A 17,198-nucleotide genomic window follows, 5' to 3' on the forward strand; every position below is an offset into this window, starting at 1 on the left:
ATATATGTGCATGCACGGTTGTTTAAATCCTCCTTAAAACGCTGACTCCATTACTATTCTCTTCCAATATACTCAATATATCCAATGTATTCACTAACACATGTCCTAGATACTAATGCTTTTGCCTAACAAGCAAAACAGCACATTTGGAAAATAATAGGAGGAAACTAAGCAGAATAAAAAAATTATTACATACAGCAGCTTGTGAAGGTGATGATGAAGATGGTGTTAAGATACCAATAAGCCCTGAGGTAAGAGAGAGCCTCCTGCTCTCTGCTATGGTGGACTCCTTGAAAGGCTCCATTTTGGATGACTTAGGGGCATTGGAGTAAGTCTTGCTGAGTAACTTGTGATTCTTCAATCCATCCAATTCTTCCATTCTAAGATTACTGGAGTAGGACCTGCTTAAAAGTTTGTGGGGCTTCAAGGTGCTGTTGTGCTCACATCGAGGGTCCCCAGAACATGACCTACTTAACAGCTTATGGGGCTTTAAGGTGATGCACTCCTCCTGCTTGACAGCTGCAGAGCAAGAACGGTTCAACAGTTTGTGCGATTTAATAGCCATTGTTTGTTCAGCCCTAGGGTCACTCGACAACGAGCGGCCAAAGGTTCTGTGAGATTTTGTGGCACACATATCCTCCACCTTCACTGTGCTAGAGCAAGTCCTTCTGAGTAGCTTGTGAGTTTTAGAGATGCCATCCTGTTCTGACTTCAGTTTTGATTTATTTTTACCACAGCCAGGTGGAGGATAACTTGGCGACCTTAAAGATAAAGAAGGAGAACACCAAGTTGGAGAATAATCAAAATCCTGTGCAAATCAAGCAAGACCACACATATGCAAAAATTTTTAAGTGTCACCTGTCTTTATGTATTTCAGCAGTGATAAATGCAGCTCAACATTAAAAAATGAGCAATTGTACGTAGGACTATTTTTCCAATACCAAATAGATGTCTTACTCCTATTTACACACAAGCTCAGTGATCAAAAACATGACTACCTGCTTAAGCAGAAGTTAGAGCTATATCCTTACAGCCCTTTTCAAGGTCTCTATGTTTCAAAACAAACCATTTATTCAGTAAATTATCTTTGAAATTAAACCCACATATTTCATATGAGACTATAACATATTTTCCTTTTCAAAATCTATCTTTCCTATGTAATCATCATTATGACTGCAGAAAGTAGAGAACAAAAGGATTTTATGAAACAACATTCACATGAACTGTCACATTTCTATAAGGATCACATCTTCCTGTCCTTTCAAAGCATGTAACAGGTAGGCTGAATAAATTTTTTATGCTTTATAGCAACCCCAATCTTTGGAGTATCTTTTGGGCTTGGATCGAATAGAAAAGAAGTGAAACCCCAAGGGGAGAAGCTGGCAGGTTTCCCCACCCTGTTTGCAAGTGGTGACAGTAGAAGATGCAGGTGGAGGTTGCTGACTCACTGCTGCGGCTGGCTCACTACCACCCTCCTGCAGACAGGAGGGAGGAATGGTCCTCCAGGCAGGGAGAGGGTCCCTGCGTTTGGGCTGAGCCATCTTTGGACAGGCACCACAGCGGCAGCCAAAGCAGTAAGAGAAAGACAGGGCTGGCTTTTGCATGCCTTTTCTGAATAAAATCAAACCCCATGCTACAGCCTGCGCTAGGCAATGGTGTGTGGTGTGGTAGGGAACGAGCAGGATTTCTACTTAAAATACACCACTTTTCTACCTTTGAAAAGACAGTCTTTCGTCATCTTTGACATTCCTCCCTTCTTCACTGTAAGCAGTCGCTCTGCTCCCTCTCTTTTTTATACACGGAATGTAGGAGGGGAAAATTCATCAAAAAGAAATGTTCAGAGAAGAATTCAATTTAAATGTATGGAAGGGGTGATCTGTGAACCGTTCATAAGGAGGAGAACATGCTAGAGTAAACAGTCACATCCTGGAAAGAGGTAAAATAAGAGCCTGATTTTACATACACTTAAGAGTGTGAGTAACTGGCAGAAGTCATAATGAATTCAAACCAACTATTCACGAACTACTACTTAGGTTTTTAATGCCTTTTTTCTTTGAAATTCTGTGCCTGCATTTCGTAAGCGGTGAACATTAATGTACTCAAACAGTGGGAAGGTGTGGGTGCTCAGCAGCTCTAGTATTTTATTAATGACCATTCTAGTTCTTAAAAATTAAAAATACACACAGCTGTGAAAAGAACAGCTAGATAACCACAGTTTAAAAAAATATATATATAGTATATGCTATATATTAATTGTATGTATTACTTATATTTATATTCTTGCTATTCAAGTAGCAGTCAAATGCTAGCAAGCTATAAAGATACAAATACAAGAAGTTAGATAATATAAAATTAATTCTTTCCAATTCTAGATTAAACATGGCTGTTTCAGAGAGCAGAGGTCTGCCTGAAATGCTCTGCCTTCAAACAGTCTCAGAAGTTGCAGTAGTACCGAGTTCACTTTTGATGTCATGCAAGGCAAGGACTGGAAACCCATGAGGTAAGATATAAATAGTGCACTTCTCTGTGGAGAAAAGTCAACATTTCACCTTGTGAAGTCTGCTATGGATTTTAAACAGGATATGGTGTTAACAGCTCATTTTCCTTGCTATTACCTGCGCAATGTAGAAAAGATGTGCAGAGGGGATTTCACCTTTTTGTCAGACACCTTCTTATTGTGCGTACAATTAGATTTCTCTTTGCTGTTCTTCCACTGTTGTGTAACAAATGTCTGCATGATTCTGCAAATTAAGAAAGAAGAAAAGATTTTTTTTATCCTAGCTAAGATATATTCACTTTAATACCAGTGTCTCTCTGTTCACTGTGTAGGCGACATGATGCAATGTCCTCAATCTACAGGCAGCTGTAGCAGACTCAGCTCCTCAAAAATGCTTTTTTTTTTTTTCTCCCCCATATAAAACTAATTTACACTGAACTTTTATTAAGAATACAGTCTGGGTAAACAACCTCTGCAAGACTTATACAGGTATGCCTCTCATGGAGATCTAGAGACATTCTGATGTCTCTAGACAAAATGGTTCAAAGACATCCCATCCAGCTATTGGCATCTCACTCTCAAGTGTGTATGGAGGTAGTCTACGGCATCCACGCTGCTTAAGTAGGAGCATATTCTCCTACAGCACAAACATGATGTTGAATATTACTCTACCTACAGAAGGTTTACAGAGAAGACAGGGCCAGACACTTCCCAAAGATGGACAGCAAAAGGTAATGGTCACAAGTTGTAGCAAGAAAAGCTGAAAATCATAAAGGCTATAAAAGGAAAACATCCACCAGAAAAGTGGTTAAATACAATAGGCTGTCCATTAAAGGCTGGAGATTTCACAGCTCAGATGCCTGAGGCTCTGAGTCTCAGGCACTCTTCACATTCTAACTGAGTTAGGGGAGTGAAATCTAACTTTGAATTTAGTGTTCCTTGGAACAGGATGTTGCACTAGGTGACCTTCAATAATTCCGTCCAAGGCACTCTGTGACTAATCTAGCAGTGGGGGTCCTTGAGTGATACAGTCAAGTGGAAGTTGGTATGGACTTTATTGAAAATTTAGTGAATCTTCAGGGATGAATCTCCTGTTGCCAAAGCCATGAGAGGCCATGGGGTTCATGGGTATTCTGACTTCTGCTCAACCGTAAATTATACAGCTCTGTCCTTGAAAATGTCTTATGGGAACCCTTAGTAATTACCCAGTGCACAAATCAGAGACAGTGTTAAGTAGTGAAATGTTTTCAGGGACGGATCATGTCTGGGGAGATTTTAATTTTTTTTCTTCAAATTCATGGACCATAGGGATTTTAGTAACATTACTTCATTTGTTAAGATTATAAAACCGGTGTACTGAATTTCTTTAAACACCAGACAGCAAAAGATTTTTTTTTTCTTAAGGGATTCTTAATGTTGTCATGGTCAGATAGTAAAGCCTATATTCTTGTCGTTCTATTACACTTACACAACCATATGTGAAAAGATGACTCTGCAAAATTTTATTAGAGTAAATTGTACCATGAACACATGAAACTGCTAATTTGTTCAACTATTCTTCCCTCTTGTCCTCAAAAAGTGGATGGCCTAATTAATGTGGTACATACTAAAGACCACCATGAAAGTATAGCCCCCTCAGGGTATACATGATGCTCAAAAAGATTCCTGCTCCGCAATGCTTCACCATCTAACCAGAGACATGAAATGGAACACTCCTAGCTTCAGTCTTTTGAACTTTTGTAGCTTATTTCCTAACTGGCAACAAAGTGACAGAAAACCCTGGCAGGCAGCACAAATCCGGTTCTTCCCAACTGTCAAGACTGAACTTAAAAAGGCAAATCCTGTTATTTTTTATTCAGAGAAAAAAAAACAAGTTCAAACCACTTTGATTCAACCAACCTGACAACCTGTGAATTCTATCCTACTTGGCACGGTCCAGGAACTAAAAAGAGTGTGATATTCTCCTTAAAAACAGGGGTTTAAGCTTTTCTAGACTTACTTTTTCAGTTGATGTCCCAGCCCAAATCTTTCCTTAGTAGAGATCTGAAATACATCCACAGTTGGCACTACGGAAAAAGGAGATATTGTTGATACATGAACTTACAGCAATAATCAAGAACTCATGACCGTATAAGTCATACTTAATGACCCTGTTATATCTGGACTTTCACTATGGAAAATGCCATTGAAGCAACGGTGCAAGTGAACATGTCATCTATGCCTATTAAGAAACGAATGGTCCTTTTGGGAATATCACCCAATGAATTATTTATTTTACAAACAAGTAACTTAGAAATTGAATTCTCCAAATTCCCACTAATTTTAATTACATAAATGTGCTTTTGTTTTTATATACTGCAAGTACTAGAGAGCAGCATCTGATTAAATATATCTGGACTGCTAATTCATGTCACCTAATCTCTTAAATTTTTTTCCAAGCAAGTAGCCTTTCTTCACACACTACATTTCTTGTGACTATGAAGAAAACTGCCATAAAAACTGCCTCTTTCTTAGAGCATTTTAACACAAGATCCATAACTGTCATCTAAGTGCCTGATATATGGATTCCAGTGGCCAAGAATTACCCTGAATTTTTCTCAAGACCTGTCCTAACATTGGTATATCCATATTCATCTGTCAGAAAACTGAAAGTGTGCAGGGTGAAGGCTGGAAATTATCTCCTGGTATCACTAAAATCCTTTAATAACATTTGCTGGATAGAAGTGGGAGATGAAAACCAGCACTTGTTGAGAGAGCCTCAGGTCTTCAAGGCAGGACAACAGCCAACACATATTACAAGCCCAAATAGACTTTATACTTTGTATTACATAAGGTGGTAATGACCACAGTAAAACAAAAAAGAAATGAAGACAAAAAATCTGGGGTTGTTTCAAATTCTATTAGAAAAAGTAAATCAGTATTTGAAAATCTGTATTATTCTGATCATTCAGAAAGCCAGACTTTCTTCAGAATGTCAAAGTTTATCCTTTAATTTTTTTTAAATAAATTAAATTTAAAACTAAAATACAATATATCTAACCTGGCTATTCAATTTCACTTAGTTCAAAGCCCTGTAGATACCTTTTCTCTAAGGTTATTTTTCAAATATAACCTCATCTTTTAAAAACAGACTGATGATTTTTTTCAAAAGGGATGAATGATTTGATTAGGGGTAGCGATGTCGTTAGATTGTCAAATTTAGGAGACATGGTTGGGGGGTAATATTTTCAACAAGAATCATCATACCTAGCAATCTTAAAATCATACCAGCAATCTTAAAATCTGACATCTAGGTTACAATTGCTGTCTAAGCTGTACAGCCAGAGAAGACAGTCTGGTACCTCCACAATCTGATTCATCCTCATCTAAGACAGGTTTCTGAGGCACGTGGGAGAAACTTCCCACAGGTACAATAAAGCAAGAAGCTATGAACTAGAAGAATGACTGTCACCTAAAATCAGGGTATTACATGGCTATATATTGGTACAAATAGCCCCATAATGCTTTGGAGAATACTGCATTTCTGTTTATCAATCAACAGAAAGTACTACAGGAGAAAAAGAGGTAGCATAAAATTATGCCACGGTAGTCTCAGAACAACATATTTAAGGAGGAAGAGGAATTCAGAGTGAAAGGGTCTTATTAACACAAAAGATAGTGGATATCTTTGTCCTTTCTGGTAACACAAAAGATAGTGGATATCTTTGTCCTTTCTGGTAAATAAAGAAATATGGTTGACAGCAGCTGAGTTCATAAAACCAGTATAAGTGAAGCACTTGCCTCTGGCTCTGATTTTGCCTTTTTTGATACTCAGGCACTCCCGCAATCAGTCAGCTGCAGGACTGGGAACTAAGCTTCCCATTTTAACCTTGTCAACAGTGCAGAAGATGGCTTCTTGTTACTTCTCATTTCACTAGATCATTTCTTACTGCAAACTGGTCTTCATGCTTCACCTCCTCTTATTTGATGCACTTTTTTATTTTTTAAATTACATTTTGATAGAAATATTCTGAATACTAACACTGCTACCTGCGAATACATATTTTAAGATCTGCATATCTACAAAAAAGATTGAAGCAGTAAAATACAGACAAAAAGACCAAAGTCAAGCAAGAGAAAAAAAAAAGAAAAAGATTGACCTAATGAAATGCTTATTTGAATGAACAGCGTATAACTTATAGTTAGCACCAGCAGGCAACTTATCCTATAAAAATAGCTCATTGGGACAGATTATGCTGAACATATTATGGCTTGAAATATCTATTTATTTCCCAGAGGCAAAATTCTCCCACAGATACAAGTCTGAATGGACAGCTTTCACTAGAAGCCTCCTAAGCTGGGGAAGTTATGATCCAAATGCAACTTACTTCTGACTTCCCACTGTAAAAATATATCTGAAATTGACTCTTGCATATGAATATTTCCAAATTTTCAAAATCAGTTGATTCTTCAGGGGTTTGACCATTTTTACTGTTATGAGGAAGATTTACTCACTTAACAACTCATTGAAACCTAAAGATTCCCAGAGTGCACACGGTCGTATAGGAATCAGAAGTTGAAAAGATAACTATCTTGCCTGATTCTTCAAAAGTATGTGAAAAAGGGCTTATTACTGTGCTGCACAGGTCTGTGTACGTATACCTTATCAGTAATATCTCATGTTTGCAGATGACCCCCGATTTTCAAATAAGGAAATCACATATTAGAAACTGTAGATCTTTATTCCTTAACCCTGGTTCCTATGGGAAGCAGCTGCATTTCAAAGGATACCAGGAAATCAACCTATGAAAGTTTAAATTAGATGCCCACGTCATTTTTGAGGCCCCAGAGGTCCCAATATATGTAAAAATAATTTCAAACCAGTAGGACTGCTCTTAGCAGTAAACACATGCAGGGTCAAAGATTTGGCAGTTAATGAGCACATATCACCTAGCACATGGCTCGGACCGAGACACCATACAAAGCACGTGAAGAATACACAAGTTACTGACCTGGACCATTTAAGTACTGTGTAAGTGAACAGTGCAATCGCACTATTATAGGCTCTGTGCGAATTACATCCCAGGCCACAGCAATCTCTTCCTAGTTCAAGAAAAAAAGAAAACAAGAGACACTATTAGCCATCATGAGGAAATGCTGCATTTTGTCAATCTACCTTAGGGTTACTATAAACACCATCCATCCATTTACCCAGTTGTGGAATTCCTACTCCAACTTTAAAGTTGAGAGTTAGAACTAACCATTGCCTGCTGATGCCCCCAAGAGCAGTGTTAGGCTGCTTCCAGTTGTATGCTGATTTAAACTGAGCACAGCTTTATATGCAATACTACATCTACAGTGCAGGCAGATACCTTCCCACCTATCACGAGATACTGCTTCAAAGTTGAGAGGCAAAGAAGCAAATAAAGATAGAAAACTCACTCTATAACACATGGCAAAGGAAACTTTTGCGCCTTAAGACTGATTAAAATAATTCATGATAATATCAGATTTTCTTAAATTTTAGGAAAGCTCAAGAACAACTATTTTATGTGCTGCGCTGACCTAAGAATATGACATATCTGTGCAGAAGCTAATGATGCCCCTAGAAGGACTTATTTTTATTCTCTATCTAGAGGACAGGAAACTACTGCACAGATGAGGTGAGAAAGTGTGGAGTTAGCGACTGCATAACTGTTACAGAAGGTATGCTGCCAGTTGACAGCACCATTGTCCTGCGTCTCCTTTGCCACTCAAGCCTCCCCCTAATCAGGTGCAGATGTTGAGAAGCACACAGGAGAGCTCCAGCCAAGGTCTTCTTCCCTCCAGGACTCTCTGAAGTGCTTTCACCTAACTAATGTCTAGGATAGCAAATAAAGAAATATATTTCATTTATATTAGTTAAAACATTTATGAATCACAAAGCATGTTTGAAAGGCAATACACATGCAGTAAATAAAAGCCTACAAAGCATTTTAACAGTGTGATCATAAAAGGAAAAGGAAACCTTTCCACTGCGTAGCAACCAATAATGTGACATGCACTTGTGAAGATCAAGTCTCCAAAAAAGGAAAGTCTCAGTGGTTGTCTAGAGAGTCTGATGTGTAGCAGAATTAAATGGGTATTAATGTTCATTATGTAGTTCTGTGATTAGATTACTTACATCAAGAAAGCTAACATCAATATGCAGATCAATATCTACATCATCAATGGCTCCATATTCCCTGAAAGGAAAGAATTACATTACATTAGAGCTCTTTTAGATACTCCTCAGCCCAGGAGTACTTACAACAGGGAAGATTTTATAAAGGATAATCTTGTCTGTAAAATCAGAATAGTTATAAAACACACATTTACATAGATTGGATCAATATCCCCAGTGGGCGACCATCTGCTGCACTGGAACGAACTTTCAGTGGATCCTGCTTAAACAGGCTAAATCTTTTTTTCTACTAATTCCCTCAAATTATCTCTCCATTCCTGCTATGTAGTTTTGCCTCGAGTATACCACAAATAAATCACGAAAACAATAATGGTCACATGCTGCTCCTGTATTTATGACAAAAGAAAATCCTAGTTAATTTTCAAATGTATTTCAGGTTAACAGCCAGTAACCTAAGGAGAGGCTTGAGAAAAATTACTGAAGACAAACACAACATAGCCTAGAGGGTGGCATATTATACCTGTGGGATTGCTTCATACATTCAAGCATTTGTTTGTCAAAACATAAAGATTGCCCTGTAATGCACCCAAGGCAATAGCTACCTAATTTTATCTGTTATGTGTAGTACTGCTGGAATCCCCAAGGTTTAGATTTAACTTGTTTTCATAGATGTTTCATTACCATCTGAAATCTTACATTTAAAGTCTGACTTTTCTGCCTCTTATTTTCTGACTCATTCTGATTGCCCTCCCTCAAAGTACTTGAAGACTTCTGAAAAACAAGGCTAGAAAATATGCATTCATACACCTAAGTAAAAAAATGCTCTCCTGTCACTTAAATAACTTGAGTGGACAATACTGTTAAAGTGCAATCACTCCCATTTTTCACAGACTAGATTCTAGTCACTAAATTTTTTTCTTTACACTGCATTTATATCATTGTTCTCACAGTGACTTCCATGCTTTTCTAATAAACTAGACTAAGCCAGTGCACAGTAGCAGTTGTGCATAAATAAATCGGTAAGGTAATTTTGAAATATAAAAATATTTTTGTGAATGTAACTGTCTTCTACCAAAGTGTCCACGGTAGGACCTGGCTCACACTGGAAATGTCTTGACCTCTTGTGAAGTTCAGTGGAGGGAATCCCTTCCACCAAACCTTGCCATCCCAATGGTTCTCTCTGGTAAGGGCAAAACAAAAGTCTCTCTCTCTCAATCAGCTGTGTCTACACATGGCACACAGGGCAGGTCAACGGCTGGCCAGGCTGTATTACCTTGAGGCTTCCCAGCCACCTTGACAGCTGCTCCAGGGTCTGCTCACCCAGAGGTAAATGTATGGGTGTTCGCTGACCAGCTCACTGAAGACCTGGCTTTGAAACAGTGAAATTCTCCACCTGCTGAATAGGTTAGCCACTGTCCTACACCACAGTGGCCCCGGATATTTTTGTTAATTTTACAGAAGATCTAAAAACCAGATTGCTATGAACTCTCCAGTAATACTTATGAACACAAGCTGGTGTTACATGACTGAGATTCAAAAGGCTGTCAATAAGCATAATTTTATATATTAAACAGAAGCATAGTTGAACTAATGAATCACAGAAATATTACTAGAAGAAAGGATCGCATAAAAATAAGTAGTAACTGTGGAATTTCCATACTTAGTGAAATCCCTTTGCCCCCATTCCTTTGCCATCATAGAAAATGGGTTTTAGACACATGATGCTGACTCTGGTTTTACCTCCCCAAGTGGAAAGGAGGGGGAAGAAATCATGTTTTCTTCCAGCACCTGCAGCTTATGATACGCTGCCTTGAACACATCTTGATTTCGAAGCTCCGAGAGGTCCCCTGTCCATCAATGCATAAGCAATATAAACAGATACTGAAGAGTTTGGACCAGTTAGTCCAGAGGGTTTTCTTAAAGCTTTGGTGGCCAGAATTCAAATGGCACTGGTGAAAAGCATGCAGGTACAGGAGTTTCACATTTGTATATACAGTTGGCTGTGACAGCAAGTGACTACTAAAAGAGGGTCAACTGTCTAGGAAATACAAATCTTAGTGGCTGTCACTGTCCAATAGACTTCTCTCTCCCCAGAGAAGTGGAGCTGCAGGAGAGAGATGTAATTGAATGCTTAACAATATGTTTGTCATTTCCAAGAATTTATGAGTATTTTCAACTGCAACAGAGTGGAAGAACCATTGAAGTTTTCCCCATTTCAAAACAGAGCCACAGATGCTAATTTCTACTACAGTGAGTTCAAGAAGATCACAATGCTTCCAATGAAACAGTTGATTTAATAAATTAGATGCATTAAAGTTTTTGAAAGGTTACATATAATGTTTCAATTTTAGGAGCTTGAGGGAGCCTATTATCAAGGTGTTCTCAATTTCATAGTTACCAGTTTGGCAACTAAACATTTCTCTCATTCATTTCCTAAACCCATATACAACTATTTGGATTTCAATTCCTTAGGTCCTCAAAATGTAATGAAATTTCCACTTAATTTGAAAAAGTATAGTACACTATAGTTGTGTACATGCTTTCTCTTCTTAGACTAAACTAACAGAGCTTATTATTTAGAGGTTAATGGGTATTATTACTTGCAATATATGTATGCCTAAGGTTATTATCTTCTCTGTATTTTATTACTTGGTTTGAATGACAACTTTGATATTTTCCTTGTAATACAACTGACAGGTCTGTTACATCTTGCCTACATGTTAATTCTGTGAAATTATTAAAATTGCATAGATGGAAAATGAAGTTATAAAAGACCTGAAGTGTATTAAAAATATCATACAGCTATGTTCTATGGCAGAATCATGAGGCTCATATATGCCCAACAGAATTTTTGTGTAATTACGCTTTGCAATCCACCTCTGACTGAGTTCCACCACTTCCCTCTGTAGAATACTTCAGATTTCCACAATGAAAAAGCTTTCATAAAATCTAATCAAATTTTTGTTTGTTGCTAACACAGCCAGTTTCTTATTGTCTCTCTCATGATGACAATAGCTAACATTTGATCACTCCTACCTACAAACAACTTTTTTGAAGAACTGCTATTATGTCTTCATCTTTTTCCAGACTAGACAAATTCAATTCCTTCAATCTTTCCCTAGGGAAAATATTTACTAAATCTCTTAACATTACTCTTGTTCACCTCCAGGGCAAAAGAGAGAATATGACAGAAAAGAAGTTTAACAAGGTTTTAGAGTAATGCTGAACAGCAATTTTCAAGAAAATACAACAGCCTGATCAAATGCAGACTGAACTGCAAAAGACGATGATGCCTTAGAACAGGATCCCAAGGCTTTTCGTCAGCACGGCCAGTTGCATCAGTACTCAACCCCAAAAAACCAAGATCAGCATTACTGGTAGCTAGCAGTGCTCCTTCCTTTTGCCACACAAAAAACAGAAATCACTAGAAGGACTTGTGCTTTGGCAGTGAGGTAAGGTCCATTGTTATTCCATGGAACCCAATCTCCAAAACATCAAAGGTTCTGCAATAAGGAAAAGTCAATGACATACCTGAGAGATACTGCATTAGGTCCATAGATCTCTCTCACTGCTGTCAAATCAGCCTCCAGCTGTGGGTGCTTGTGAAGTTCTCCATCATAGCTAACCTACAGGGAAAAAAATAATCCTAGGAATTCTTATTTATTTCATTATTGGCATCTTACCCAGGGTCTTCAAAGTTCCCTCTGCAAAATAAGCTGTGTAAAGATTCCCTAATGCCATGCTCAGAAAGGACACTGTGTTGATAACCTGAAGCACTGAGTTGGTCTAGCTTTGCTAAGCAATGGGATTTGCAAACTGCTTTGCATTGCAATTTTTTGAGGGTCCCACTCCTGTTTGTGGGAGGAGAAGCTGCGAAGGACTCATTTGTCTGTCCGGTCTTGTCCTGGGGTTTGTTCTGGGACACTTGTGCATTTCAAAACTGTTAAGACTGAGAAGAACTGGATCTCCCCAGTCATATCATCCCGGTCCAGCCTGTACAGGAGAAAGGTTTGTTCCCTCTTGCTTATTGTCACACTCTCATATATATTAGAGACAGAATGGCTTGGGCTCAGCAAGAGAAGCATGAAACTATTCTATATACCATGTGTCTCAGCATGTGTACTATGTTTTCAGTCTACACATTGGTTGTATTCTATCCACCAGTGCAATGCTATCAGATGAAAAAAAAATAAATTAAAGAACACCTTCCCATTCGAAGCATTTTACCAGAGAAGGTGTAAAGAGACATGTAAAGAGACACATCACCCTCATTTTTTTCAAACTCCACATGAAAAATAGAGGTGGTCATTAGTGCTTATACTACAAAGCAAAACTTGTGAGCTGGTTTGGTTGGACTGCATGAAGTCAAAATAATTAATATCCTCCTATCTTCTACAAAGACCTTACTGCTTGTACCAATCTATTCACAGTCTATTACTACTTTCTCATTAAGCATTATGCTCCTGATTGTGTGAACCTAATTCTACTTCTTTACAACAATTAGAATGACCGTAATTCCACAAAAGTCCATGAACTCCCTAGATTTGGACAGATTCAGAAATTAGAGTAGGATTTAACAAATTCAGAGAGCAAAGCACAAGAGTGTAATTTATCCCTTTAAATGCACATATATATCTCTCCTTATACAGAAACTCCTGCAGAAAGTTCTTGCTATTGTGGAACCATATCTAAATGTAGTGCCATTCCTTCTGTTTGTACATCCAAATCTGTACGAGATCAGTGCTGTGACTCTTTCAGCTCTGGTACCTGGTGATGAACTTTTCAATCTAATGAAATAAATTTCAATGGAATTCAAATAATAATCAGCTGGTCATTTTTTACATGTGAAAATTAGCAAAGAATAACTTTATTAGACTTGGGCATAGAATTCATTAGCATAGCATCGGCATGTGTTTATTAGGGATATAAATGATATACATGACCAGAAGGATATAAGCCAAGCATCTCTCCTTTGTTTGGGCAGGCATGGCAGAACAATTTTCCAAGTAGAAGAGCATGGGTAGCACATCTTTACTATAATTTTTATTTTTTCACTTCAGCAAGGAGAAAACCAATCCTTTTTACATGCTCATTACTCAAAGATGAATTCTTTAAAGATGCATAAATAATTGCTGTCCTGCTTCCAAAGAGAGCACAGCAATCATTTCACAAATTGTAGCTGTGGTGCACCTGCCACCTTTGTCAGTTGTAAAGCACATTTTAAAATCAGTTTTATGTATCAATAGTAGAAAAATCCAACAGGAACAGTATGCAGAACATTGAACTGCTCAACATAATGCTTTCTCCAATCTATTTTCTGATTGTAAAAGGTTATGAACTCAAAAAGGAAACAAAGCAGCGTTTTGGCAATCTATAAGACCACAGTATGGTATTTTCCAGCCCTGAATTAGTGCCACAGAGACAGAGATGTATGAGAGGAGACTGCCAGCGTTTTGTATACCTGCATTTGCAAGTATGTCCTGTAACTGAAGCACAAGGGAAAGAGGGAGAGAGTGCCAAAGGCAGTAGTATTACTGTTTCAATCTCCTGTTCTCATTTGCAAATGTAGAAGATAGAGATTCAAAGCAAGAATTAACAAAGAGTCTCAGAGAAAGTGAATATAAAAGCTAAAAAATCTGATAACTTTGCTGTGTCTGAAGGGTCTCTGTTCAGAAAGTCTCAGTTTTTAATCTGAGACTTGATTCAGATTATTTTGACCCACATAATGACAAAAGGTTGCATTTTTAGAGGAGATTAAGTGATTTACAAACCTAAATCCCATTGAAAATCAATAGGACTTAGGCTATTGAATCACTTAGCTACTTTAAAGTATTTATCCATTAAATCCTTAGGGAGGATTACAAGCAGGTGCCTAGGAAGCGGATACAAACATTTACTTTATGACCAAAAGGTCGTATCTTGTTTTCACTGCCCATCAAATACCACTTCCATCTTCCACGGTCCTTGTTTCATCATCAGCTGCTCTCTTGTCTTTCCAGCTGTAACCACTTAGAAATGTTAAGAATTGTCCCTGACCTTCATCTTCACCAACTGCTTTACACACAATTGGTCTGGCATCTAGTCCCTCTAGTTACTGTATTTCTGAGTATTTTTGTCCCCTTTCTCTGTGGGCACAGCACACCCGTGTCTCAAATGAAGTAGCTCACCCTGCATGTTTCCCACTTCTACAGTCAACAATTTTGTCTTCCCAATACACCTGGTGCTCACTTAATAACTCTTACAATCACTTTATTTGAAAAAAAGACTCTTGAAAAAATAGGGATTTAGCTTGTTACTTTATTTCCTTTTTATTTCCCGAGTCCCCGATATTTTCTTTAATTCTACAGGTCTTCTTTAGAATTTTGTCTTTTTTACTACGAAATTTTAAATTAAAAATATCCTTTTTTCTCTCTTGTTAAATATACTTTCTATGATGTCTTTTTGTTTGTTTTTATTTTGTTTTTTGAATATTCTATACTCGAGACATTCACAAAGATGGGACATTTTACTTTTATCGGTGGTCTAATTGCATTTCTTTTGCCAGTTATAATTCCTTCAATTAAATGTATTACCTTAAAAGAATCTCAACGCAATGTAGTTTCCACTTCAAATACAAGGCAACCACATTCTAACCAGTATTGCCTGTTACACAGCTCTCTTATGCCTTGCAAAGGGATGTGCTGCTCTTTGTGTTCATATCTCATAGGCAGCGTTAATATTTGTTCATGCATTTGGGCACTGGCAAGCATCCTGTACCAAACGTATTAGTGCTTGTTCAAGAAATAAGCACTTCTAGCTGTTTGCTGCCTTTTCCTTCACCTTGAGGTTACTACCCTTTCTGCAGGGTTGAGAAATGGAGCCAGCACACGCAACTCATCACTACAGGGCAAAATCAAAATATTTTTCCTCTCAGGCAGATTGAAATGAGACATCGGTCTCTGCACTGAAGTATGTGTACGTGGTCCTCCCCAGTGCTCCGTGGGGCCGTAAGAGTCGGCAGCTGAAGGGAGGCAATTCCTGCAGTCATTTCTAGAATGAACATGAGTCAATCCCTCATGTCAGTTATTTCTGACACTGAAAACACCTTCTTTCAGTTCCAGTTGCAATATCACTTTTAATGGCTTTTTTAGGGGTGTGCACTATTGTTTTGGGGTTTACTTGTTTTGGTTTGGTTTTTTGTTTGTTTGTTTGTGGTTTTGTTTAGTTTTTTTTTTTTTAAGCAAAGCACCTCAACATGTGTTCAAACCCAACTGTGTTGGCTCTGCGAGAGAAGAGGTTGGGTGATGTCCTGCCCATCGGCACCCCAGGCTCTCTGCACCCTACTCCGGCAGCCTGGCCCCGCGTACCCTGGGCAAGGGCAGCTCCGGCCATGTGGCAGCTTTCACAAAGGGCAACCATCATTCATTAAAACGTTCAACGAAGTAAACAGGTCTAATAATGTGAGGAATGATTCCTTTGGGGCAATAGTTAGACTAAAAAGATGAGAAGAATCTGAATAAAGAGACTAGCAGCCTGAAGCGCTCTATTGACATTGCAAAAGGAAAGAGATGAAGAGATTTTATTTCCCAATGCATAAGAGAATGCAATAATAACTAATTCTGCTGAGGGAACAAGAAGGAAAGACACAGAGCAGTACATTAATCTAAAAATATGCAGCATTTTTCAAGGTGAATTTAACTGTAGAGCTCAGAAAAAGAATGGACTACTGCCTAGATCAAAATTGTTTTGTAATAACCATTTTTACCATTAAATTGCAATGCTTTTGACTTTACAAAATGGCAATCCTCCAGAAGGAAAACAGACTTGGATCCAGCTTGACTTCCCATTTGTATCAATAATGGGATAAGCTTTAAAAAATGAATATCTATTTCCTGGAAGTAAGCAACTGCCCTCTATATTCATACGTTCTGAAGAGCACGCTTGCTTTTCCTATTCTTACAGCTTTGCAAATGTAAGCAAACAAATCTTATTTTAAATTTGATATAATTATACAGTATAACATACTCAATATTTCTGCTATAAAATAATTTGTATATATATACATGGCATTCTAGTCAATGTTGAATGAACATAAGAAATTATTATCATAAATTTATAATGGAATGAACAACAGAAGCTTTCAAATTTAATTTTCTTGAAGCTTGTGCAAAAATTTCCTCCATTACCTGTCCTCCATAATAAAATTCCTCAGAGTCATTATCTCCTTCAGAGTCTTCTTCAACTGTGCTGTTGTGCCGTGACTCCTTAATGGAAAAGGAAAGTTAACATTGATACAAGCAATATGCTTATCTTACAGTTATAGTTCTAATTATAGCTACAGGAATTATGTTTTTACAAATAAGCTCATAGAACTCTTTACCAGGAGATCTTTGAGTATCATTTCTCCAGAAGAGTACTAAGGACCTGTTCCAAGAATAGTGAAATATCAGAAAAAACTTAAAAAACCTCAAAATATGTTGGAGAACTGATACTTTGGCTACATATGCAGTGTGGTATTTTAAAGAACTGGGGAATTCAGTAGACTATGCAGGGATACTTCACTGTGTTTTTGCTAAACAA

General features: G+C 37.8%; 1 protein-coding gene across 1 annotated transcript in view; it reads right to left on the bottom strand.

Moving 5' to 3' along the window:
• Positions 1-17,198, bottom strand: part of PARP8 (poly(ADP-ribose) polymerase family member 8) — a 120,241-nt gene that overhangs the window by 37,942 nt on the left and 65,101 nt on the right. Inside the window, exons 6-12 of the mRNA XM_014964858.1 lie at positions 16,805-16,882; positions 12,171-12,265; positions 8,640-8,700; positions 7,489-7,579; positions 4,497-4,563; positions 2,616-2,741; positions 197-761 (exon numbers count right to left, since the gene is read on the bottom strand). Of these exons, the coding sequence (XP_014820344.1) occupies positions 197-761; positions 2,616-2,741; positions 4,497-4,563; positions 7,489-7,579; positions 8,640-8,700; positions 12,171-12,265; positions 16,805-16,882 (1,083 nt within the window). The remainder of the gene's footprint in view (positions 1-196; positions 762-2,615; positions 2,742-4,496; positions 4,564-7,488; positions 7,580-8,639; positions 8,701-12,170; positions 12,266-16,804; positions 16,883-17,198) is intronic.

This window comes from Calidris pugnax, unplaced genomic scaffold, assembly GCF_001431845.1.
Source record: "Calidris pugnax isolate Ruff unplaced genomic scaffold, ASM143184v1 scaffold273, whole genome shotgun sequence".
NCBI lineage: Eukaryota > Metazoa > Chordata > Aves > Charadriiformes > Scolopacidae > Calidris > Calidris pugnax.